The sequence below is a fragment of the Anas platyrhynchos genome, chromosome 1 (assembly GCF_047663525.1).
Source record: "Anas platyrhynchos isolate ZD024472 breed Pekin duck chromosome 1, IASCAAS_PekinDuck_T2T, whole genome shotgun sequence".
Lineage (NCBI taxonomy): Eukaryota > Metazoa > Chordata > Aves > Anseriformes > Anatidae > Anas > Anas platyrhynchos.
Window position 1 is genome coordinate 142,509,051 of NC_092587.1, and position 26,179 is coordinate 142,535,229.

The window sequence follows — 26,179 nt, forward strand, 5'->3', positions numbered from 1 at the left end:
CTTGTGTCTTAAAAACATGGACTCTGCATTTTTGGATACTGTAAAGGCATTACATAGAGGCAGGTGCTCTTCAAAAGAACTTTCTTTCCATAAAATGCACATGCTTATAGCACTACTACATTATTTTCATGTTCTCTTTACCCTGTGCCCCTTTTTTACTAGCATAGTACAGAACAATTAAGAGTTTTCCATTGTTGCTAATGTAAGTTCATTTTTTCTTCTGGTAGCATTGTGGTAGGCCTTGTCTCTTTTCATCTAATTGTGTTAACAAAATGGAGCATAGTGACAGCTTGTAATAGAAATAAATAGTTATTTATTCTAATTACAGATTAAAAACAGGGCCAGAACCTCTTCTCTTTACTTTAGGGAAAGGGTGAATGTTCAAGATGGGGAAACGTGGTGGATTTGTGTAATGGTAAATCTGTAGAGGGTGTTTGACTAAATCTTAAGGCCATGATAGTGATAAAGTCACAGAGAAGGATGAAATAAGGATTCCTTTTCTTAGCAATTGGCTACAGAATCAAATATCAGAAACAAGATATAAAGCTAAATAGATCTGTGGTCTCATCTGGGATGGCTCTTTTTACATTCTCCTTGATATGAAGTATGGGAGGAGAGAAAAGGATTTTTGTAGTTTTGCCAGTATCAGTAGGCTGTATCAGTATCGAGATTTGGAGTACTTTACATGCTTCTCTGGGAATAAGACTACCAAGCCTGATAGTCATCCACTTTTCTTATTCAGAGCTTTTTCCTGCAATCCCCTAAATAGCATTAGATTTGTAACAGCAGGTTTAGTCTGTGTGACCAACTTCGGTTTTCTTCTGGAAGTTTAAGCTTGAGTATAAGAGAATGTAACACTGAGCATTCCAAATATTTTTTCCACTTAGAAGCAGTACTGAATCACTTTTTTGCCCTGTGGACAAGATCATTACAGAATAGCATGGCAGCAGCAAACGTACCCTTTGCTCATTTGTCATCCAGACAGTAACATGTCATGGCTTATTGTCTATGAGTAAAGTGGAAAAGTTTTCAGCAGTTTTACGTCCGTAAGTTAGAAGTTGCTGTTGTAAGTTCTCCATCCTGATCTACCCAGGAGATTTCAGCTATCTTGCTCCTAGTAGTAGTAGTTACAATCTCAGTGTTTTCATTAGCTCCTGTGTTTGGGATGCTTGTTTTTCCTCTTAGAGTCCCAGAAAGTGGTCTAGTTGTACAACCAACCAGTTTGGTGTTCTTCGCTGCTTGGTTTTGTACACCAAATGTCTGTGAAGATAGACTGCAGTAGACTATAAAAAAAACAAAACAAACAAAAAAAACTTGTTATGTCCTGGCCTCTCAACATGTGAAAACCCCAAAGCCTCAGCCACTAATGTTTAAATGTATTTGAAATACCTAGGTATGAGCTGCTAGTGTTACCCACTCCAATTCTATTATTTTGCCACTGCAACAAAATATTCTGTGGTGTTTGCTGTATTAAACAAAATCAAAGCTATTGATTTTTTTTTCTTTTCACTCTGCAAATGAACTTTTATAAGCTTTCTTCATCTACAGCCTCCATGATTCTTAATTTTTTGTATTATTATTTTGCCACAGATCTGTGTCAGATTGTTAGATAGAAGTAGCTTTTTGAGTGATGTCAAGAGTTGCAGAAGCGATTGCTAAATTACCAAAAAAAAGACTTAATTTTGTGCAGAAACTTCTAGAAGCAGAAGAGAAAATACTTTTAATAACAACTGGTGAGTTAAGAAAACTTGAAAAATAAAGATGTGATATGTATATGAAAAATCCGTTTTAAAAGCTGGCATACCTTTACATCCTGTGACCTAGCTATCTGGTACTCCTGCCAGTAACACTTCATAACAGGACATCCCAGCTTTTAGCACAAATGGGTTAACACAGTGGTGTTTACTCTTTAATCACATGTTGAAGAACTTCGGAGGAGGTGTAAGGGGGAAGGAGAACCACACAGTAGCAAAGGATAATTTATTTCAAGAGGTTGCCCTTTAAGTCAAGTATCTCTTGAATTTTTAAATAGCTTGATTGTTCGGTTTAAAGGAAATCATAAACATTAAAGCAACTCAGCTTGAACAGCCAAAGATAGATAGATAGGTATTTCCTGTATATATTATGAAATATAATCATTTAAGAGGCTCAGTTTAGTGAAATAAAATTATTTCCAAGTCAATGAATATGCTGACTTACTGAAAATGAGGTAAAAATCTTTTCCTTTTGCCATTTTAATGACAACAAAAGAATGAAGACCCCCTCAATGTTTTCTTTCTAAAAGCGAGATGAACTTCATTCTCATACAATAATCCTGTGTTACAAAGGGGTTGGTGGTTATACTTTGAATTAAAGCTTCATTGTTGCCTGAAGAAAGAACCAGGTATCTTTAGTCACACAGCAAATGATGCATCTGCATGCTGTTCTTAAATCAGCATGTAGGTGCAAAAGTGTCATCTTGTCAGAAATCATCAATAAAAGTGAAGTAGGAAAGATTAAGTACATAAAAATAGAAAGTTTTTAGCAAATGCAATTACACTTGCATCCTTTAATGAAGTTCTTGTTGTCTACAGTATTCGAGATTTATTCAACTTTTACAAAAATTGGTGATGATGCCATGTGGTAACATTGAGGAGAATTATATAAAAAAGTTTTCCAGAGAAATCTCTGCACAATTGCAAAAAGTTGTTATTGAGCCCTTGAAGTATGATGAACAAGGAGTGGCCTTCAGCACCGGTGAAGGTAAAAATTTCAAGTTGGTTGGTAAAGATACAGAATTCTTTTCCTCTTCCCACTCATTTCTGTATAATATTAATGTATGTACAACACAGCTTCACTATTTCTTCTTATATGCTTCTGTGTATATTGGATGTATAGTTGTTAATTATGTTTTGACATACTAAGTTATGATCCAGATTGGTTTAACAAAGTCAGATTTTGGCACAGTCTGTCAGCTATTAGTTCTGATACAGTACTTTCTATGTAGAGAGGACCTCACTGTGCTGCACATTGTACAAGAAAAAAAAAAAAAGACTTTGCTGTGAAAAGTTGACTGAACATAAAGGATGGGGAACTGGGGGATCCCAAACACACATGGAGAATTCTGTGTTGGTTGCATAGTGTAAAAGTGGTGTGCTTAGACCACTAAGTAGCCTTTATCATGACTTTTGTAGGCAATTCAAGAAATGAGAATTTTGAAGATGCAAATAACAAGTATCTACAAACAGCTGAGGAAAATGCAAAGATTTTGAAAATTCTTAAATTTTCAAACAAGTTGATGAACTGTAGCTAACATTATGTTTCAGAGACAGGATTCAGTCACTGGTACTGAGACAGAGGGGATGTTAGAGAGAAGCTATGAGGGCCTGTGCATCTTCTAAATACAAGTGGCTTACATTTTCAGTGAAGTGACACACAGTTGAAGAATGATTTGATGTGATATGGGTGATTGACTAGGAAAACTAATGCATCAAAAACATGGGTAGGAAAGTCTGAAGATTCTTCCTGGACATAGCACGTGCAAGCCTGTGTCTGCATATTCTCAGTCTTTCATATTCATATGCACACTTCGTGCTGTATGTTTAAGAGGAGCATGTATTCTTAAGCAGTAGGAGGAGGATAAGAATGAAAGCCTCAGAGAGCTTGAGGAGCAAAATAGCTGGTGCGCTCTGTTCTCACTGGGTTGACTTCAAGATGATACGAAACCAAGGAGATGTGAAAGAGCCAAACTGGGATTTAATCCACTGTTGGTTTTCAACAGTATCTTCAGAGTAGTAGTTGCTGAAGTTCGATAAACATGCAACCCATCTTAAGAAAAGCCATCTCTATAAGTTCAAGAACATTCATGTTTGTGTCCCATCACCCCCCTTAATTAAGCAAAACGTCTAATGTGTTTCATTGTTAGGGTTGCTTCCTTTCTGCCCCCAGAAGATTGGTCATAGGCTTTAGCACAGAGTTTGTTGTGTTTTAACTCGAAGCTAATGTGTTTACAGAACTGAATTGCAACTAGTAATTTCAGAGGAAACAATGCTAAATGATGCGTAAGCATTATTTATATCAGCATATTTAGTGTTAACCTTTTTCATGTGAATATTCTTAAACTTCTGTATGATTTTATCAAGTCTTTAATATTAAAGACTTTGAAGCTGTGCTTATGGTAAAATAAGTGTTCAACAGTCTGTGTATTTTCACACACTGAGTTCACCAGGTCCAGAAAGTGGTCCTGACCTTCTTAATAGTATTGATTAAAATGTATTGAAAGCTGACTGCTTACTGTCTGTATTTACTTGTTTCCTCCTTTTTTTTTTTTTTTATTATGTTAGCCTTCAAAAAACAAACATCTGGTACAGTTTGAAAGACTGAAGATCAGCTTAACTTCTTAGGTTTTTGAAATTTTGTAGAATATTGAAGGCATGTAACAGATTGCTTTTAACTCCTTTAAGGTGGAAGAAAAACTTCAAGAGCTACTGTAACAGTTTATGACAATGGGACTGGAAAAATTACAGTGAATGGAATAGATGTTTTACACTACTTCCCAGTGCTGCAGGACAGGTGAGAGCACTATGAAATGCTGTATTCTTAATGTACAGAAAATATGCCACCAAAAGTTATGCTATACTATTACTTTTGGTTCTGTATCGTACGCAGTTGATGCCGTTCTTTTTTTTCCCCTGTCTGTCTATTTTATGAAAATTAGTCTTGCCTCTCCTCCTAGTTTCCAGTGAGCACTGTAAGAAGTGATAGGTAAGCCTTGCTCTGTTTCTTCTCTTTCCCTTTCTGCAGGGATACAGAAACCAAGAACGTAGGCTATTTGGATAATTCAAATTTTGGTTGCCTTAAAAAGGACTTGCAGTTTTATTTGAACAAAAAATAATAATCAAAGGTGTCAAACTTCCTGAGAGACTTGTGAATTGTATTTGTATGTAATTACTCTGTCATACAGTAATGAGTAGAAGCAAACAAAGCAAGACACTTTATATACAGCTTCAGATTTTGAAGATGTGCGGTTTGCTATAGAGAAGACTTCTCAAAAGGGATGGAAAGCTTCCTTTGTCGACCCTATGTGATTATTTTATGTTGTGGTTTCCAAGCTCAAGAATAGAGGGAGAGATTTCTCAGTCTTTAATATTCAGATCTTGGCAGCCATAGATAATTAGTGAGACAAAATTAATTGCAAAACTGATCTTCAAGTACTTACCATTGGCAGTTTGAACATGATCCTTGCTAGTAATTTGCTTTTCATAAAATGGTTCAAGTTGGAAGGGACCTTAAATCCCATCCAGTTCCAACCCCCTGCCACGGGCAAGGACACCCCCCAGAAGACCAGGTTGCTCTGAGCCCCATCCAGTCTGGCCTTAAACACTTCCAGGGATGGGGCTTCTCTGAGCAATCTGTGCCAGTGCCTTATCACCTCAGAATTTCTTCCTTATATATAATTTAAATCTACCCTTTTTTAGTTGAAAGCTATTAGTCCTTGTCCTGATAGAGAATTCCTCTCCTGCTTTCTTGTAGACACCTTTTAGAAGGTCTCTCTGGAGCCTCTTCTCTCCAGGCTGACAAAGTGTATTTTAGTAGGACATTAGGGATATAAATGCCTTCCTGGATCTCTGTCTGAAAGTTAACCATGTTTTTCTATATACTACAATAGGAAATATATGTAATATAATCTTACCTACATGTATATAATTTTATTTATTTATTTTATTTTTTTAGAGAGCAGTTGTTGTTCCCTTTCCAGTTTCTTGACAGAGTTGGAAAACATGATATGGTTTGCACAGTCTCTGGTGGAGGAAGATCCTCACAGGCTGGCGCAATACGTTTAGCCTCTGCAAAAGCTTTGAGGAGTTTTGTGACAGAGAAGGAGGTGGAATCTATGAGGCAAGGTAGGAATAGAAATCTTATTTCAATGTTTCTTAGTGTGTTTCTGGTAATTAGCTGAATTAATACAAGAATCATTAAGGATCAGTGCAAATTTGAGTAGATAATCCAAGTGAAACCTTGTCTATTGTATGAATGGGATCTGAATGTAAAAATTGTTTCCAGTTTTTTTTCCTAGTTTCTTCTGTGTGCGTTTTAGATTATGTAAGCATTTTTTTCATATGTTCATGACCTCTGTTAGGTCAATAAACCAGCTTATATTGCATCTATATAAAATCACAAAACATGCATGTATATTCACTATAAAATCTGGATCAGGCATTTGAGAGCAGTAGGATAATTAATATTTTATTTTACTTTCATAGTTGCACCTTGTTTATGTTTAAAAATATGTATTCTCAAAGTTAAACACTGGAGTGTTGACTTTAAAGGGATATTAAGGAGTGTAAGCATACTACACGGAACTAGTCAGACTAAAGGAGCTTCTTTTCAGTCTTGCTTTAGGATTGACAATTTACCTAAACAAGATAGAAATTACTTGGTATTTGGTTCTCTAGTACTTGATACCTCTCAGTGATTAGATGCCATACTGCTGTAGCAAATACAGAATTACGAACAATGAGCTTTTAACTATGTTCTTTCTGGACCAGTAGGGAATACCTGTGTGTATTACTTGCAGGACAGTTACTATTTTTCCACTTTGTTTCCACCCATGGAAGTAAAGCTGTATTCATGCTGGTATTTTTGCAGTAAGTTTCTCTGATTATAGTTCTTCAGTGCTGACAAGTGTAACTTGCTGGGAATACAAATTGGCATTTTAACTCATTTGGTATCTTTAAGGACATCAGCGTGATTCCAAACAGGTTTTGGACGTTGCAAAATACAGTTTGGAGACCACTGTTTTATAATATGCTTAGTCTTTCAAAAGGGGTGGGTGCACCCCAGGAGTGCACAAGATCTACTGTGATGCAGGAAGAAAATACCAGAACTTCAGTAGTATATGTATGTAATTTGTAAATTAATGAATATACGTAATAGGGGTAAGTGCTCAAAAATCTTTTATGGATAGGATTGTGCAATTTAAAAAAAAGTTGAGACCACTGCTCTAAAGGCTCAAAGGTTCTAAATGTGAACAAAATTCAGTTACCAAAGAAAAGTTGAAGTGTTGGAGGATCTGATTAAATTCCTTTTAGCTTGTTTTATCCTGGACTTTTCCCCTTGGTTGTCTTGAAACCCTCTATTGTCACGCACGCATACTACTCCTACAATATTAACTCATAACAGTAAACAAATGGTGCTTCTCTGTGTTTTGTAGCTGGGCTTCTAACGGTTGACCCACGTGTGAAGGAACGAAAAAAGCCTGGTCAAGAGGGAGCACGACGGAAGTTCACCTGGAAAAAGCGATAAAGCTGAGTATTTAAAGAAAGGCAGAAAGCTCCAAGAACTTCAAAAGATACACAATTATGAGTTAGAGCTGTTGTATAAATATATTTACTAATAAAGACTTCTTTCCATTATAACTGCTGTGTTTTTTTGTTGAAAAAGCATCTTTTTCTAAATTTATTTAAAATTGAAAAAATTCACCATTTGTCAAAATGATGCATTTTGAGTGCCAGCTTTCCATCTTAGCTGTACTGAGGTTAGTGACAATGTATGAAATTGTTGGTGGATTGTAACTTTTTGAGAAATGAGTATGTTCAGTGATTCAGCTGTCTAAATTCTGGACTTCATAGGCAGCTCCTAGACAGGTGTCTGGAGAGTTTTGAAGTGTCTCCCTTTTTGTTTTGCAGGTGTCCAAAGATAAGTGATAACTTCCAACCTAAGCTATGGTGGAGTTGAGAAACTAGTGAGAATGACACTGACAACTGAGGGGATGTTGACAGCGGAACAGTCCCACAGGCTAACCTTTGTCTGTGGAAACAGTTTTCTCCAGGATGCCTCCCTAGGGTTAAGTGGGGAGTGATTCAGAGCAAATATCTAATTTTAGGTGCTCTGAATCACCCTCTGGAGGAGTCAGCTTTTTCTTCTTCCCCCAAATGCAGAAAGAGCTGAAGGGGTTAGGCTGAAGTTAATCTTCTCCACCCTTTAAATCTCAAGGGGCCTGATCAAGGAGGCGTGTTCTGAATATGGCTAATGTGCAAAGATAGCATTGGACTCTTTGCCAAAAACAGTCATAACTTTTTTAAAATCAGAAGCAGGAGGTGATGGCAGTGCTGCCCACCTCCTCTCTATAATTGTAGCCTTCCAAAATAGATCAGCGGTTACAGCACTCCCCCAAAAGCGCAAAACTTTGGTTTATTTCCATCTTCCTTCCTGGGACAGAGGTCAAATACATAGAGCATCCAGGAAAAGCATATCCTGTATCTTTCCCATATGAACGGGGCTATAACAGAAAAAGTATGGTTCCTCAAGCCTGGAGAAAGCAGACAAAAAGAAATACAGCTCAGTAGATGTGGCAACAGGGCCCTTTTTAAGTTTCTCTAAGTGTGAGAACGCTGCCCTACCTCATGTTTGTTGTAGATTATGCCAAAAATATTGTACCTCAGAGGTACCAAAAGGTACTAGCAGTCCACTGCAGCTGATAATAAATAGCTGTGAGTGATTTGTATGTGTCGTTGTTTTCCCAAGTGCAATTCAGGAGGTGGCATTAGACACACAAATCTCTTGGACTGAAGAAAACAGCAGGTTAGAAACTGGGTTTCAGCGGTCTGCATCCATGACTGGTGCATTTCTGAGTCCTTGCTTCCCCAGAATCCCTCGGTGGTAATTTTGAACTGTCATTGTTCGCCGTTGTTTCTCGAGAATACTCATAAAATTTGGGCAAAATTTCTCTATAGAGTCACTGATAGCTTCTGTATCACTAAGCTAGTTGGTCCCAACCAAAAGCGTGATTTTTTCAAGTTCAATTTAACAAACAGCTGAGGCAATTTACCTGGCTCTTTGAAAAGCAAATGGGAGCTGTACAAGACATGTTTTACACTATAGAAAATGGTTTAAGTAGCATTTCTGCTAATTTAACTCTAAATTACTAGTGTGTAGCAAGGTAACTCTATATCGTATTTCAGTAAAAGTTGTGACTTCAATAAAAGCATTCACTAAATATCCATTTAGGTACAGAGGGCTTCTTCTGATGTTCTTACATACCAGATCACGTACACAAGCATGTCAACTTAAATGACGCACAGCAGTAGCATCAGATTGATTATCAGAGGCTGTTTTAATTTCTTGTTCCCCTCCATTCCTTTTGCAGTCTCGTGTTTCAAACTACCCAACACCTGTGTGTGCCAAACCTCTTACTCGTCGTCTCCCTGTGCCTTCAGATGTTTTGTCCAAGCGGTTCTCCTGATTTAAGTGTGGCACCAGTTCTACTTGTGTGGAGGTTGAAGCTTAGAATTGATGTCCTGTGGGTAGAGAGGATGTCCTGTATGGGGGGAAGTATGATCCACGTTTGGGGGATCTTTCAGTGAACAGTGTCACATCCCTTTGCTTGGAAAACAGCTGTACCTACGCAACTAGCATTTAGAAAACTAGTTACTAAGAGCAGACTGCAATTCCACAGACGTGAGTAAGTTTCTTATGAATACCAGCTTGGTAAACTCGGTCTCCCATCTTGCAGTCACTCAGGAGCGGGGGCTGGTGGCGCTTCCTAATGTGTCCCTTGCCATCAGATTGCACAGTGTGGAGCAACTTATCTTGCCAATACGATTTCAGAAAAAGTATCCCGACTGTGACAGATACTTATACTTAAAACATTAAGATGTTTTCTGAATGCAGGCGTAAGGAAGAAATAAACCTTCTGTGCTTTCTGGTCAATGTGTGCTGTGATTCATATGGCTTTTTTTTTTTTTTTTTTCATCATATTGATGATTTGCTTTGAGGTGAGATACGGAAATTGGCTGCAAGACAAAAGAAATACATCAATACAATTGATTTCTGGTAATTCTCACATTTCCTTCTGGCTGGTGGTTCCCACAATAAAAAGGTATAAAGCCGTTCCTGTTTTGTATTAGTGCTGCTGTTTTACCACAAGATGGAGCAGTTTGCAACCTAATGAAACTAGCTGTCTTCAAAAGTGGTATGTAGATATTTTGGAAAGAAATATGGATCTTCCCTATAAATACTTTTGTAAAAACAGATTAAGTGTATTGGGTTTCTAAAGGGTAGATTCAGATTTTCCTTCCAGGATTTTTTTTTCTTCTGGCAAGAATCAATTTTTAGTGAGAAATAAATGTGGGAGAATGCTAGTTTTCAGCAACCTAGTTTCAGATAATAACTAATACCTTCAAGTGAGTATTTCAGATGATACGTTAAGGCATGGCAGTTGATGTGTGATCTCTGAAAACTCTGGAGTTCTGATCTTTGGTATCGCATAGCAATAATCCTGATGCATTTTGGAATCTGTTTAGAGTGGACAGAGGGATTTTACAATATAGCTAACATCACATGAACATTGAGAGAATTTGTTCTTTAAAAACAAAACAAAACAAAAACATTTAAACATTTTTTTTTTTCTCAAAGCTTATGTTTAAGTCATTGTCCTGTCCCTTCTTCAAAGGCCATAAACAGTATAAAAACGGGGAATAATACTTCTACTTCCTCTATAGAATCCTGGCTGAAAATAATGAACACAAACTAATGATGGTGATGAAATTTGCAATAGCAGAAAAATCAGAGATACATTTTAAATTACTGTCATATCAGGTCGAGTATTTATCACAATTTAAAATACAACACTTGAAAGTGACACTACACCTCAGTCTCCCAGTCAGGCTAGTCATACCCAAACTGTTTCAAATGACTAACGTGGATGCCCTGTCCTAGCATTTGGTGTCCTACTGAATGTCCCAGTAGTCAAAGTTCAGTGGATGTCTCAATAATGCGTGTGAAAAATAGGCAGCAGTGATTGAAAAGTGAAGCTAAGCAACCATTTTATCTCACTTCATTTAACATTTCTTTTCTCTGGGAAGTATTTGATGGTGATGCATGATGTCCCATACGCATACCATTGTCAGTCATCAGCAAGGGAAATTTTTTTTGTGTGTATTTTTTTTCATTTTCTTGGTCCATCTTGGTCCAGTGTCAGAAATAGAGATCAGCCTAGATAGAAAAAAAAAAAACAACATGAAAAGATAGTTTATTTTGTGAATGTTACAGATATCACAATGGATTAATTCAATCTCTTCTGATTTATCTATACTGTTGTTTGTCCTGGATATTTGGATCTTTTAAAGGAATTAACATTTTTGAGCTAGCAGAACTAAAAAGCAGTAGGAGTTTAGACAATTAAATTCATGTAAAGGTGCATACTGATTTCTGTCAATTTAAATAGTATTTATTATGTATGTAACTAGTACGAGCTTCATCTTTATGGTTAGTTTCATAAAGTTCTTGCTCATAAAGTCTGTAGTTCAATGTGCTAAATCTTTAAGGCATTCAGGATGTGTGCTGACTGTTTCTGTATCATTTCAAGGAATGTCATATTTAGATGCTGACAGTGCTCATCTGGTAAACGATGTAAATTAAGTGGTGTGGTGTGTTTCACTACCCTGGGTCTTAAACCGGTGAGTGCATCCTGGAAGCAATTGCAAGCTATGAAGATAATACACTAACACTTTCTTCTGAAAGTGCCATTTGTCCTGTGAGATCAACAAAAGCAAAATCTCCTCCGTTTCAGGACTGGTGCCCAGTGCCTGCCTGCCTAGTTGCACTTCCCCTCAGTAACTGCTATTTCTTGTAAGTCAAGGTGAGGCACAATGCTGCCAAGACAAAGATGATTACACCAGTAGTACCAGGACAGAATTGATTCAAAAAACTCAAGCTGGTTTTGTACAGGCCTTCTTTCAGGTCCCAGAACGGTCCTTCAGGATTTAGGTAGTACCTTTTGAACTATAACCTTACATGTTTTGTATTTTGGGTGCTGGATCACGTATAGGCAGTGACAGTTGCAAAAGTTGCAGAATCTCTTAGATGGTGGAGATACCTGTTTTTTTTTGTTTTTTTTTTTTTTTTTTGTTTTGTTTTTTTTTAACATTCATATGTGACAGGTAAAAAGGTGAATCTAAGCTCATGGTTATGCAATAAACAGCTACGCTGCCTTCATCTGTTCCTCTGGAACATAAAAAAAATGGGATCTGTTATTTAGTAAAAGTTCATCCACCTATTATTTCACTTGCAAGGTAAAATAATATATATATATTTTTTCTCCTCACCCAGCTGCAGTTAAATTCCTCAGAAATTAAAAGCTTGTTCACTAGTGAGACCTTGACACAAGTGCTGACATCCATTGTCAGAGACATTTTTGTGCCAAGGGTTCCTCTTGTATCTTGCCTAAGACAGCTCTCTGGTAGCTAATACTTTGCTAGGAGAACAGATGAGATGTATTGGCTATCATAGTCAGCTCCCTCGCAGAGTTTCTGTCAAAGTCACTTTGAGGCTCATTCCAAATCCTCCCCAACATTACCTTGAAACTCCATTTAATTTCAAAGATTAAGCAATCATGCATTTTTTTTCATTTTTTCCCCCCTCAAAGTACATTCTTCCAAAGCTGCAGAACTTATTTGTACTCCAGTTGCAAAGGACATTTAATGATTTTATTTGACTGAAGGAAAATGAGAAAGGAAAACAACACTTAGAAAATTTCATCAGAAAAACTTTGATTCTTTGTTGCTACAGCAGAAAGATTGCCAGGTAATCTCTGCCTGAACTCATCTGGGCAAGATGATTGCATCAGGTGTGCTGATGGAGTTGATACTGATGGGGCAAGCGTGCAAAGCATGTGCATGGCCCTCTGGAAGACTCATAGGGTGCCTCAGACCAGAAACTTGGAAAAAGACTGCCCCAGAAGAATATCCCAAGGTAGGAAACAACTATTAAAAAATAGGCAGGAGGCAAAATAAGAGCAAGGGCAGCGAAGGTGCTGGGACCACGAGCCAGCCCCACTGGCTGCTGAAGGCTGGGGAGGTGCTGGGAGGGAGCCCACGCTATCACTAGCTGAGGAAGGGATGGGTGCTAGTTTCCAGCACCTCAACCCTTTGGGATTTCACTCTGTCTCACCCTCCAGAGGTGAGCAGGATACAGGCCATCTGGGTTGTTCCCCTGCAGCCAGGACAGAGGGGCTCTCATGCTTTACACCAGCAATGAGCCCCTTCCTGGCAGCAACGCAGCCGATTTGAATGCCATCTTTCACCAACAAAACGAGGATGATAGTGTTTCATAATCCACTGTAAATTTGGTTTTACCTCAAGGAGCTTATCATTTACAAATGTGCTTCACTTCAGCATCAAGTCTATCAAATGCTTACTCTCAACCGTCAAGACTTTATCTGCTGCCTGAATTTGGCATCAATCTGATTGGTTTCTTTTGTGGAGAGCCAATTTAGGAATCAATTATATATTTTAATGGGCATGAAGACAGTTCCTCTTTGGTCATTGTAGTAGATTGCAGATTGTTGTCTGACATCACTCAACTGTGTAGCAAATTGTCAGAAAATGAAAACTCCTATTAGGACACTTAAAAATTTCTGTTTCAAAATGACTACTTAGCAGCCATTACAGCATCTTTATAGAAAAGTCACTACCCTCTTTACATCTGTACCTTTGGTTAGTTTCTTTCCCCCTTTCCAATTTTCTCCCAGCATCTTGCAGCTTGCCTATTATTTGGATGTATAATTAGAAATCCATTATTATGTTTTATGGAGATGTAAAGAGTAGGAAGAAAGCTGCGTAACTACTTTTTACATAGAGCATGCAAATTATCCACCTTGTGTATTTTGGCTCTGAATGTTCAGCAGATGTAGTTTCATTTCCCTTGGATCTCTGTTTACCCATTTTTATTGCTAGTCATCAAGTACAGCAGCAGAAAAATCAAAATAGGAGGGGGGAGGATCTTCCCAAAGAAGCAGCTTAGCACACCCCAATTGCAGGATGGTATTGACATTAATGTGATTCACCTACACAGTGCTGTCCATGGCCGTTATTTGTAATAGATGGTCATGGAAACCGTAGGAGTAATAAATAGAGCATGAGAAAATGGTGGCTGCCAAATCTGAAGAGTTGTGGAAGTGCTTTGAAGGGTATGATGTAAAGCGTTCCAGCCAGACAATATGCATACTGAAAAAGGATGTAGAATGGGGGTTTGGACTGTATCTCACAGCTCAGAAGGAGCAAAAACCTCTTTCCTGAGCCCAGTTCTTCCAGATTATATTTCTTTTGGCCTTGCCCAAGTATAATATCCAGCCATGTGCTACACTCAGGATCTCATCAGAAGTCAATGGAAATTTTATTGACTTCATGAACCTTTATGGACTCATCCTCTGTGAGATCTCATAGTAGGGCACATCTCAGTTTGTAGGTTGCCATCCCTCCGTGGCTACTTCAGATTTGCCAGTCCAGGGAGGAGTAAACGGGGTTGAGGTTCACCCCTTCTCCACCTCCCTCCCATGAGGCAGAGATGTCCTGAGTCAAGAGGCTCCTCCACTCTCTGAGGTTGCTCTGGTGGGGCTCATGAACTTGGCAAAGCCTCTGGAGCTGTGGCTGCCCCTTCAGTGCAGCACTAAATACCTAAATCCTTGAGAGCCGCCAGCTTTGCCATGCCTTTGGGACATCCCCTGTTTGGATAACTACCAACATTTCCCTGGGTGATAGGACGCCTCTACATGAGGGGAGAGCTCAGTGCAAAGGCCTTAGAGCAAAGACTATTTCAAAATGGCATTGGTGGTTAGGTCTGATATAAGTGGCTCTTGGAGAGAGTATAAAAGTACTTTTTTCTTTTTATTTTTTTATTTTTTTAAATGAGTGGATAGGGATGGGGAGAGAGTGAGGAGGTGGAAAGAGGTTTGACAGTGTCTGAGCTGGCTTCAAAGGAGAGAGCTTCCTTACTGGAGGTATGACACAGCTGCAGTACAGGAATCATGACTGTGCACCTAGCACTTGTTGTTGTTACAGGTCTTAGTGGCTCATTGTAACATTCTGATTATTGCATTTTAAAAATAAAAAAGGGCAATGTGTACCTAATAGATGTGCATTTTAAAATGATATATTTTTCTGAATATTATTTCATCTAAATCCGTAAGCCAATGAGTAGGAAAAACAAACAAACAAACAAACAAACAAAACAAAACAAACAAAAAAAGACACAACATTTCTGTAATATATAGATTTTTTTTCCCCAAAGTTATCATTCTGAATTGCTGCTGGTCTTACTTAGCTTTTAATTTCACATAACTGACAAAATAACACATTGCCCAAGAGTACTGACCTCTTTTAGTCACAGTAAGAGTAGGAAATAGATTGTGAACAATCAAACAGTATCATTAAATGGTAAAGTTGTAAGTGATCAATATATTATATGTATACAATTATATATACATATATAAGCACATAGGTATTTTATGAATATATTATATGCATTAGAAAAAGCAATATGATTGATGGTTTAAGTTCTTACAGTGCTGCGCTAGGACATAGGAAATAGGTGAGTCCTGCTCCCTTACAGAGCTTGTATGTGACTGCAGAGAAACAGCTTACAGCCTGAGCACGAGCTGCAGGAGTTCGGTAATACTCAGTGTGAATGGAGTTGCACTGGATGTCCATTTAGCTCTTGGGCTTTCTGACAGCATCCAAGTTTCCCTTAGAGAGTCCAAGTAAGAGCTATGGCTGGTTTGCTGCCTGCAGCAGTGTGCTCCCGCAGGCAACGTGCTTGCTCTGCCTAAGCCAGAGCTCTGCCTGAGCCAGGTGGGTGCCACGGTTACATCCCAACATGGCTGAAGAGTGACCAGACTGCGTTTGGGGACTCAGGTCAGCTCAGCCAGGTATGGACCAGAAAGGCTCCAGCTCAATCCTGTCCCACGCTATGTGTCTTGCAGGTCCAGCAGCTGTAGAAATTTTTTTAATGACTAGTTTAAGAAGATATAGCTGTGGATACATCCAGCGAGTAGATCTGTTGAGGAAGCAGGTGCCAGTTTTCCATAGTTACTTTTAAGAGCCAAATTGTGCTTGAGTGCTGATTTTTAGTTTTAAGGCAATATTGAGAATTTAAAAACCCTCCTTTTTTATTTATTTATTTTTTTTTATTTGATCCAGCTGGAGCTTGTACTTCCTCTTTAACTTTTTCTTTTATTATTTAAAATCCTTAATTATCTGAGACAAAATTGGTAAGGAAATCTGCAGAATCTAGGGATTCCACAGAGCTCTCTCTATAAACACTCAGGCTATTCACTGGTGCCAAATAGACATGTGCCAACTCTGAAACACCCACCCACTCTCTCCTTCTGCCGCAGCAAACTAATAAGCGCATTGATTACATTCATTTAAAGAAAAACACTGCTCTTTTAATCTTTACATTCCCTACGCTTTAGATTTTCTGATTACGAGAGATATCCTGTTTATCGCACGTCGAGTGGTGAAAAAGCTACTTGACACACCTCAACACACTAGATGTTTTAAAAGAATATTTTATAGGATACCAGCAAGTGGTAGTAGGAGATGATCATCATTTCCTGCAAGCTGTTGTTGTAATGTTCGCAAGACGAACAAGAGGTCTCTTAAGTGAGGTTTTTGTAAAGGTCCCTTAAATGCCTCCAATCTCCCTCGACAAAAATGTTCACATGCAGTTTCTCTCTTCCTTCCCTCTCTTCTCCCCACCCCTCCCACCCCAAAATCTGGAAGAACTTTGTTATAATACTGAGACGAGCACATGATGCCTGTTTCATAGGCCTGTAGAAATCAGACATCACGAACAATTAGTTATGTAGGTGTATATAAATACATAAAGAAAGGTATGTACATGTCATACGTGTATTGATGAAATGAAAAGTGCCTATTTAAGCCAATCTCAACAACTCAAAGTAGTGGTTTTTAAATTGCTTGATTCAAAATCTGGAAGGAACAACCCAACTCAGGTGTGAATACCTTTACAAATGTCATGTGCGTGTATGTATGTGTGCATACAGACAAACTTGCTTTTTCACAGAAGAGCACTGTGGAAGTGGCCCTTAGCCTCCATCAGCTGTCTGTGCATCTGCAGTTGAGACCTCATCGGGGAAGGGTCACAGGAGACGGCTCTTGGCCTCTGCTGAGCTAAACTATGCTGGCAGTGACCACACAGCCTGGACTCTTTGCTTCTGAAGAGAAAGGGCAGCCTTGCTTCCCCAGCCCAGCTGGCCTGGTTTCTTTGAGGTGTGCTGTTTCTCCGCTGCAACAGTGATGCAATTATGACATTAACATTTGAAGCATTTGTCGGTAATAATTGCCAGAATCTAATGTCAGCCTGCTGTTTTTAATAGGAATTTCAAAAAGGAGCCAGGAAGGCCCGGACAGAAAGTCCCCGTGGAAAGTGAACACATTCAACCAAAATGCAGTTGTACCTCTGTGGCTGAACCAGGGGTATTATTCCCACAGCTTCTCATTCTTCAGGCCAATTCCCACTTGTATTTCTCAGTATGTACGGGTATCCTGAGTTATGGATACATTTTGGTAGTTTCTTTTAATGAAATTGTTTATTACTTGCCAAAACCATAAATACTTCTAAAAATGTGTCTTTTTTCCTTTTTGCTCTGTTGATCTATAAATTACTAATATAGGCTGAATTTTTCAGTTAAACCCAGCTAAAGATAGATATCAGAATAAAACTATTATTTTTTATTATTATTATTATTCTATATAAGTGCAATCTCAGTAGCTATTCTGGTAGACTTCTAAAGGCAGCATTTACTAAGAATTCTTCCTAATATTTTGACTGCTAACCATCTTTTCTCCCCTCTAGAATAGCTTTTCTAATGGAACAATTCAGAAAAAGCACTATCATCATATCATAATGTACTGTGACAAGGACTGTTCATCTTCACTCTTTGGCATTTAATGTATTCTCAGCTCTTCACTGTGGCTGGCAAGGGTGACTTATGCAGCCAGTACTATAGATAAGAAGTGTGGGAGAAGTAGAAAAAAAAAAAAAAGAAAGAAAGAAAAGAAGAGAGATTCAGGACTAATTGTTGTAAAACATCTGTTTTCCACCTGTTTATAAGATGTGTGTGTTTACATCTGGCATCTTCCAGCAGAAGACACCAGTTAAAGACTACTGTGATACACCTTGGCAAAGTTTCTATAGATTTTGCAAGATTTAGATGAGATCATCTCTGTCTTTGAAAGGAACGGGACAACTAACTCTCACAGAAATCCCAAATACACAGAAATAATGGCTTACCATACAGGGATTTTTTTTTCTTTTTATTTATTTTCCTTTGGTAAAACACACTTTCCTTCCTGAAAAAAACTTTGTTTTGTTGTTTTCTGAATATGAACTACTTAGTTGTATGTTTGAATCTGTGTCACAAATAGGGGACTTGTAAAGCTAAAGAACTTGCTGAGTTTTCAAGTGCTGATGAGGAGCCCTCTAAAGGACTCAGCAGAAATTGTAAAAGCATTTCTCTGAGTCCAAAGGACTTGAAAATAATTTTTAAAAATATAATAATATGCTGTAAGACCTTGTTCTTCTTGACACACATTTTCCTTGCTGTTCCTGTTGAGACATTCAGCTGTAGTGATCCTTACAGGGAGGATTCCCAGAAGGGCTGAAATCTTTCAAATCCTATTGCTTATGTGTTTTCTTATCTTGACAGAAAGATATGAAATAGTTGCCCTTGCCCAGAGCAATATCATTAAAGCTAAAGAAGATGACACTTGTACTGGGTGTTGGTCAGGAGATGTCTAAAGCACTTTCTGAATACTTATGAAGCACTAATAAAAAAGCAATTGAAAAAATGTGACGCTACACAAATAATGCTTCTTGGCATTCTTGGCTTCTTTTAACATGGATTTATGGGTATACTAATATGAACGTTAAAAAAAAAAAAAAGAAAGAAAAAAAATAACACTGCTTTACACCTCATAAATTCATTTTATTTTTTTATTTTTATTTTATTTTATCATATAGTTAATGACATTCAGACAAATTAGACTGGAGAACCTTTTTCTGAGGATATACTGAAGTGCTTTTTGGTTAACACAAGAGCTTGCCAGGTGACCAGTGGAGGTCTGTCAGGATGTTTCATCATTCATATCAAATGTAGGAGAATGGGCAGTGCCCACCGACATCAGCTACAAACTGCCAACTGCATTTCAGCACAGGTGAACCAGGAACCAGTAAGTGTTAAAGAAGGTCAAGGAGGAAGAGGAGTGCTGCTCTTAGGATGCTTGTGCCATATGGAGGCTTTGTTGGCCAGCGCAACAGACTGTCGGCTGTTAAAGGACTGAGATGCTGTGAATAATCCATGAAAGCACACAGAAGAGAGACATGGAGCATCACATCAGATAATATGGTTCTAAAAGAAACATTGATCATCACTTTAGGGACAATTCATGGGCAGTATGGGCAAAGTCTGATGACTAAAGTGACCACAATGACCAATTTAGATGTCTCAAATACAGTGCTGTCAAGTGGGATTCTTCTCACTTTGGGATCTGGGGCCTGCATGCCTACACCCTACTCTGGAAGAACTGCAGCACAATGAGTTCGTAACATGAATCCAATGTGCTCAGCAGGGACTACCAAAACTAGCCAGTGGGTAAAGCTGAGGAGAAAAGCACAGCTTAAAGACTATCTTTAAAACACTCCTAGGGAATAGGCCCACAGGGGAATATTGGCATCAGAGTGCGGTTCAGTACCTAAAATTAAGATTCTCTTGTCCCTTCCTTTAACTTCAAAGTTGCCAGTTTTTCTGGGGAGCGGGGGGAATTCACATCTCCTAGCTTTAGCCACCCCAGAGATGTATAGTTCATCAGTCAGAGATCTGTGTATGTGGAAAGAGGAAACTCCAGAAGGCAGCTTTCCCACCTAATTTAGGGTGTAGGGCTGTGGGGTGCCTTTGGCTCCACCAGAGCAACATCATTCCTTTTAAACTGCTTTCCCTCCTAGTCTGTGGATCCCTGCAAGTTTCCAGTAGAGCTGAAGGCCCCATCCCATTATCCAAATGATAGCAGGCAGGCTTTTTAGGTTCACAGCTTCTCTCAAGCAGTCCACAGACCTTCAGGGGCTGTCCTCAGGTAGAGGAGAGGTTTAAAGCTAGGTCTCTTAGTTTGGGCACCACAGCTGAGAATATTCACAGCTCTTCCTAGCTAGGCTTTGTGGGCCTACGAGCAGTCTCCAGGAGGAGGATTCTGGAGGAGGCCCCGGAGCTGAGAGAAGGGAGGTCTAGCCTAATCAGAACAGTTGCCTCATGGGGTAGTTTGCTGTTCAACAAAATCTTTGCTGTTCCAATTGTTGGGTGGCTGTGCTCATGTTTTCTGACAGAAATATGGGCAGTGAGGAACTGAAAAATCACTGCTTAGCAAATGGGAGTAAACATTTCAATTTCAGCATTGGGTGTCTAATCAATATTTAGGAGACTAATTATCCATTGTGTTAATCTAGCCCCAACAGTCCTCATGCCATGGCAGAGCAGGAGCAAGAGACGGAATTGCAGCCCTTGCAAGAACAACACTCTACTTTGTGCAGTTTTCCTTGTCTGCCCAATGGTTAGGTGGAGTTTTTCTTTTTTTAATCCTTCTTTCCTTTGTGCTTGCACAGAATGGATAATTCCGAGAGGGGAGAATAACCTCATAAATATGATTATTCTCCATTCCGGATTGCCTTTTTTTCCATGATGTGCTGGCTGTTGTGTGTATTTTTGCCCACACATCAGAGCTTTGCTAGACTGGAGTGCCATTCACAGCACACTTCCTGTCCTGGAGATTGTGTTCAACACAGATGGCTCTTTATCGCTAAGTATATGTGAGAGCTAAATTGAATGTGCTCTCTTGTCTAATATTTAACAAAGCACATTTAGTTAATGACTAATGTTTCATTATTGCAGGAAGCTTTTAGTACCAAAAGGTTAAGTGGTTCATTTGAATATTGCCCGAGTATCTTTGCCCTGTCAGGATTTTTTTCTGAAGTTAATTTGCTATTGTTGTGATCGTGTCTGACAAGTGGTGGGTAAAAGCAAAGGCAGGTTATGGGGGTCTGTTTCCATGACATAATTTTACCAGTATTTAGCAAGCTGGATTTTACTCAGCTGAGCAGATCTAATTTGCATGGCCCCTTATTCAGGGATGAAAAGCGAGATTCGAGCATAGGCCATCCTCCACCGGGAATTATTTACAAGTGAAGCAAAAGGACTTGGGAGAAAGTGATGAAAGAGCGGGCAAAATTAATGGAGCTAGAAGAGGTTAATGGAGCTACCAGAAGAGGTTTGCTATGCATTCACACAGGTAGAGAAGTAGGTTTTAGGTATTATTGTTAAAAATAAAATTGTAGTGGGTGAGTAGTAGTAAAGCATCATGGAAATGAGTTTCTGCTACACTGATATTAATGATGTAAACTGCTTGTGATGTAGTCATAAAAATTAGTGTGTGTGTATATAAATACATACATACATATATATATATATGTATGTATATAATGTTATTTTTTTCCTGATAAGAAAAAAGCCCCCCTGTTATTTTGGTTAGGCTGAATTCTTAGTTCTCTGAATGAGTTTTTCAGTGGGAATCAGAATCCTGGTAAACTAGTTCACCACATTTTTTTTTTCTCTTTAGTTTGTTGAAAAGAGAAACATACACACACATCAAATCCACACCATCCCATTTTACTGTTTTCCTGGATAGGTGCAGCGTGTGAAGTTGGCTTCCGAGCCCTGCACTAAGAACATGGCTGTTGCAATTCACTAAAGTTTTTTTCCATGATTACTGTCCTCAGTTTGCCACCCTATGGTAGAACATAAAGCTAAATATTCATCTGTCGCTTTATAGCACTAACACTTTCAGCATAACTTCTCAGGACTGTGTGCTGGCCTTTATCTTTTGAACAGATGTGGATACTTTTTATTCTGAATTTTCAACTACAAACCTTTTTGGTTTCAGCTTAACGATAACCACCTATAAATTCACCTCTCTGGAAAAGACTTCTAGCTTAGTACAGCAATGCTAATACCAAGAAAAAAATAGTCAAAAAGGCTTTGCTTTTGAGGTTCTATGTATAGGATCTTGTATTTTTTTTAGTGGTGTTATTTTTCACTAATTCATTATCACAGTTTCTACATCAACTCTTTACATAGTCAAGCTTTTGTTGCTGTTGCTTGTTGTTATTTGTGAATAAATTAAGATAGCTTTTCAAGTAAGACTTGCTTGCATTATAATCAAACCTGATCTGTTAATAAATTCAGGTATCTCTTAAATACATGTTATTATTTAATGTGTTAGATAGAAAAGAAGCTTCTTTACAGCTTTAGATTTCAACAGTCTGATCTCCCTCAAGCTCTAGTAGAGAAAGTATCCTGGAGATTGAAACCTACTATGCCTGCATACTATGAGGGAGATCTAAATTAACCTTCATCATTTAATTTGACACATGTGCACACTTCTTAGTCCTAGCACAAAAAAAAAGTTCAAGGATACTTTCACAGGCCTTCTACCAGCCCTTGAGGTTCCCCTGCAGTGCAGTGCTGTTTCTGTGCAGGACTACATCTCTGCAATTTTAGAATCACTACTCTCCTTTCCCCAGAGACAAACCTGATTGTCTCTTTGTTTATGTTGTAGTTCAAAGCTAGAATTGTTTCCTGAGATGGTTCTTGGCAGTTCCACATGTGTCTTTCAGGCACAATAACTAGCTTGAACATCAACCTCACATTTTTCATGTTTCAGGAATCTAGAAAATTTGGAGGTAAAAATGTTTTATCTTACGTTGCTCAAACTACTTGAAGGGAATATGAGCTGCAGCAAAAACACACTAACTGCTCTTATGCCAAAGGCCTTCCTATTCCTTCCCAAATCTAGCTCTTTACCTCCCATAGCACAAAATCTCCATAACCATCATTAAGGCACTGTAAGAGCACATTGCTTTTCTGTATAAGTGCTTTGCTAGATCAGGGTTCTCTGTGGCTCCTGCGGGGGCTCTCCATGGGCCGCAGCCTCCTCCAGGCCACATCCACCTGCTCCACCGGGGGCTCCTCCACCCATGGGGGGGCTGCAGCGTGGAGATCTGCTCCATGTGGGACCCATGGGCTGCAGGGGGACAGCCTGCTCCACCAGGGGCCTCTCCCTGCACAGGCCGCAGGGGAACTGCTGCTGCCTGCCTGGAGCACCTCCTGCCCTCCTGCTGCACTCACCTGGGGGCTGCAGGGCTGCTTCTCACTCCTCTCTCCCAGCTGCTGTTGCACAGCAGGTTTTCCTTCAATTTGCTCTCCCAGAGGCCCACTTAGTGTTGCTCCCTGACTCGTCACTGGCCAGCAGCAGGTGCCTTTTGGAGCTGGCTGGAGCTGGCTCTGATGTGACGTGGGGCAGCTGCTGGGCTCTGCTCACAGAGGACATCCCTGCAGCCCCCCTTGCTACCAAAACCTTGGTGCTACAAAGTATTGGGAAATGAAATGATTAATTTTAATAGACACCTTGGAAGGCAGATTATGACCATGATGCATGAGGGATTTAAAGAAAAACCACTGTATCTAGCTTTCTGTTTGTTGAAACTAAAGGTACTAGAGATGAAGTAAGTAATGGTCTCCACACTGTGCCTGGCTATGTTTCAGAGGACTGATGTGGATTAATGCACAGCCTGGGAGGTTGTGCAGCAGGGGATGGCAAATAGTGTGCTGCCTCCTCCAGAGGTCATTGCTCAGGGGCACAGCAGTGCACCCACCAGGGCAGCAGCCACCCCAGGACACAGGCAACGAGGTGTGAGAGAGCATTTCTTAATGTGCCCATCGCTCCCTGTGCTGTGGGGGCCAGACGATGCTGCATTGCAGCCTGGAGTCTGTCTGCACCATGGGTCTGGAAATGTTTGCCCACGGGCACTTTCCAGTATGAGTTGACAGAGGAGGAGTTGCTAAATTTGTGAAATTTGTGTCAAAAGCTAACATTTTCATGCCTCTACAGGTTCTTGCAATGCTCAGCTCCACGTACCCTGCAGAAAGAAGAGATCTTTGCTTTGTGTTTAATCCTATTGGAAAAAAAAAAAATCCTCAGGCAATCAGTCATTTCTTTTTACCTCTTAAACTACGAAAACACAAAAGTGTTGAAGGGACCTCAGAAGCTGCTAACGCTTTCCTTGAGTACAAGTAAATTCTCCCCTTGTAATATTGTCTAATCCTTGAACTTAAATTCATATAAAATAGTAAACTTCACTTTTCTGAGTTCCTATTTATAGTTACTTATTATAACATATTTCCATAAACATAATTCTCTGGGATCCATCTCAATGCAGTGCTTTTCACAGAATCCTTTTGTTTTAAAAGGTATCTGCATATGTCTTGTAGAAGTTGTTTTCTGCTTCCTGAGTTTATCTGAAATTTGCTAAAAGTTTTTTAGTTGTTTCTGTTTCCATATCCAGGATGTCAATGTACAAAATTATTATTTTTTTTTTAAAAAAAAGAAAATTAAATGGACTACTGGTGAAATTGTCTTTTTAAAATATGCTGGATTGACCCTTTTGGCTGAATAACTGTAAGAGCAGAGGCTTCTACCGAAAAGTGTGAACACCCAGGACAGACACAGCTTGCTAAATGCAGGCTAGAGCAAAGATTTCTACATCACCTGTTCCAAGGCAGACAAACTGTGCCCCTCAGGAGAACCTTCAGCTTATAAATAATAAAAGAACAACAGGGAGAAGTGTCCTGATGTGAATTAGTATCAAGGAAAAGTGGTCTGAAGGCAATAACGGGAAACATCCAATCTATATGAATTGAAGTAGACTGCGGTGGTAGCCTGGGCTGGATTTTGGCTTCTCCAGTGCTAATGTTGTGAGGCCTCAGCAATTCTATCAGCAAAATCAGCTCCAGGCCCACTCATGTTTTCTTCTTCAGCTTTAGTCACCGCAGAGATGTAATAGCTACTATATGCAGTGGGAACTGTGTGTTTCCAAGGTATTAAAACAGTCCTGTAAGGATGCTTGCCCCAGTTTTGTTTAGCTCTGGTGTGTGTTGGGTTCATAAGAGTTTAATGCTGTAAATAGAGAAGCTTTGTGCACAAGCTACCAGGTGCTTCCAGTGTCTCCATGCCAGTCTCTCAGCAGAAACAGCCCTGCCTGTCTGGCAGCAGCTCCCAGGGCCGAGGAGTTTGCACGTGGTGAGCAGCATCTCTCAGGGGGATACCTTGGCTGGGCAAAACAGCACACCCACAGCTGGTCACGGCTCACATCCTGAAGAACTACAGGCAATTTGGTCATCAGCTGTCTGTACAGACATTAAAAACAACAAAATAACAACAACAACAAAAATAATAATAAACTTATCCTAAGTAAATGCATCAAGCTGCCTTAAAACGCTAACATCAACACGAAGACAAGTCACCCTTTTCTTCCACGTCAGGACCTGCCAATTTATTTTGCAAGTAGGAAAATTGGAAAAGATCAGCACTGAAGTGAAGCTGTTGTGTCACTTGTCACAAGGGCAGCTAACACTCATTTGTCCACAGAGCTTTCACCAGTGCAGTAGCACTTGATTTTCCATGGGCACACGCCTAGCCATCACCCGCTGAGTTTTGCCTCTTGCCATATGCTTTCCCCTCTTTAGCACGGTGTTTCCTACAGGAGCTATGCCCAGTACCTACTTCTAATTACTCTGCTCCTGTGGTCCTTGCCAGCCTGGGGTGAGGCGAAGCCCCGCGCCGCCTTGGCTGCTCAGCCAAGCCTTCCCTCGCCAGCCCCAGCAGATGTGCATGATGAATGTATTATTTACATTTGGCTGCCTGATTATTATTTTTTTTTTCTGCCTTTAACCTTTTCACTTTCACAATTTTATTTTGACTCTGAAATTCTGGGGATTCCACTTATAACCTTTATGTTTATTGGTGAAGGAGCTATTATTAGGCTGTTTCTCCCCCCTCTGTCTAATTCTGGAATTTAATTATATTTTTCTTTCTGCCTTTTGGTACAGGTGCAGTAATTAGATGACATTAAGTCTGTTTCAAATTTATCAAATAAGCTTGTTATTGTCCTTTTTATATATAGCTGAAGTTGTAAATAAGTCACTTTTCTCATGAATTCGCCTGACAAAACTTTGCTATATCGCCAAGGTAGACAGTGCTGATACAGTTGCCTTAAGAGATGTCTTGAGATAGTTAGGGATGGTCCCTGGCCCTTTCTAGCCATCAGCATAGAAAAGTAGGAGTGAAAAGAAAAATGCTGCATTTAAGAGGGCAGCACAGGTCTCAAAGTCTTGGTGAGCTGTAGGGAACAGAGGAGGCGAGAGGAAGAGGAGCAACAGGAGTTCATACAATGTTAAAATACTTATTATGTTACATAATTTTAACATACAGTGTTAAAATACTTAAAACATGAA

General features: G+C 39.3%; 1 protein-coding gene across 1 annotated transcript in view; it reads left to right on the top strand.

The window, feature by feature from the left end:
* Positions 1-7,397, top strand: part of MRPS9 (mitochondrial ribosomal protein S9) — a 30,719-nt gene extending 23,322 nt beyond the window's left edge. Inside the window, exons 8-11 of the mRNA XM_027445458.3 lie at positions 2,574-2,742; positions 4,443-4,551; positions 5,713-5,882; positions 7,193-7,397. Of these exons, the coding sequence (XP_027301259.3) occupies positions 2,574-2,742; positions 4,443-4,551; positions 5,713-5,882; positions 7,193-7,284 (540 nt within the window). The 3' untranslated portion in view covers positions 7,285-7,397. The remainder of the gene's footprint in view (positions 1-2,573; positions 2,743-4,442; positions 4,552-5,712; positions 5,883-7,192) is intronic.
* The last annotated feature ends 18,782 nt before the right edge of the window (positions 7,398-26,179 follow it).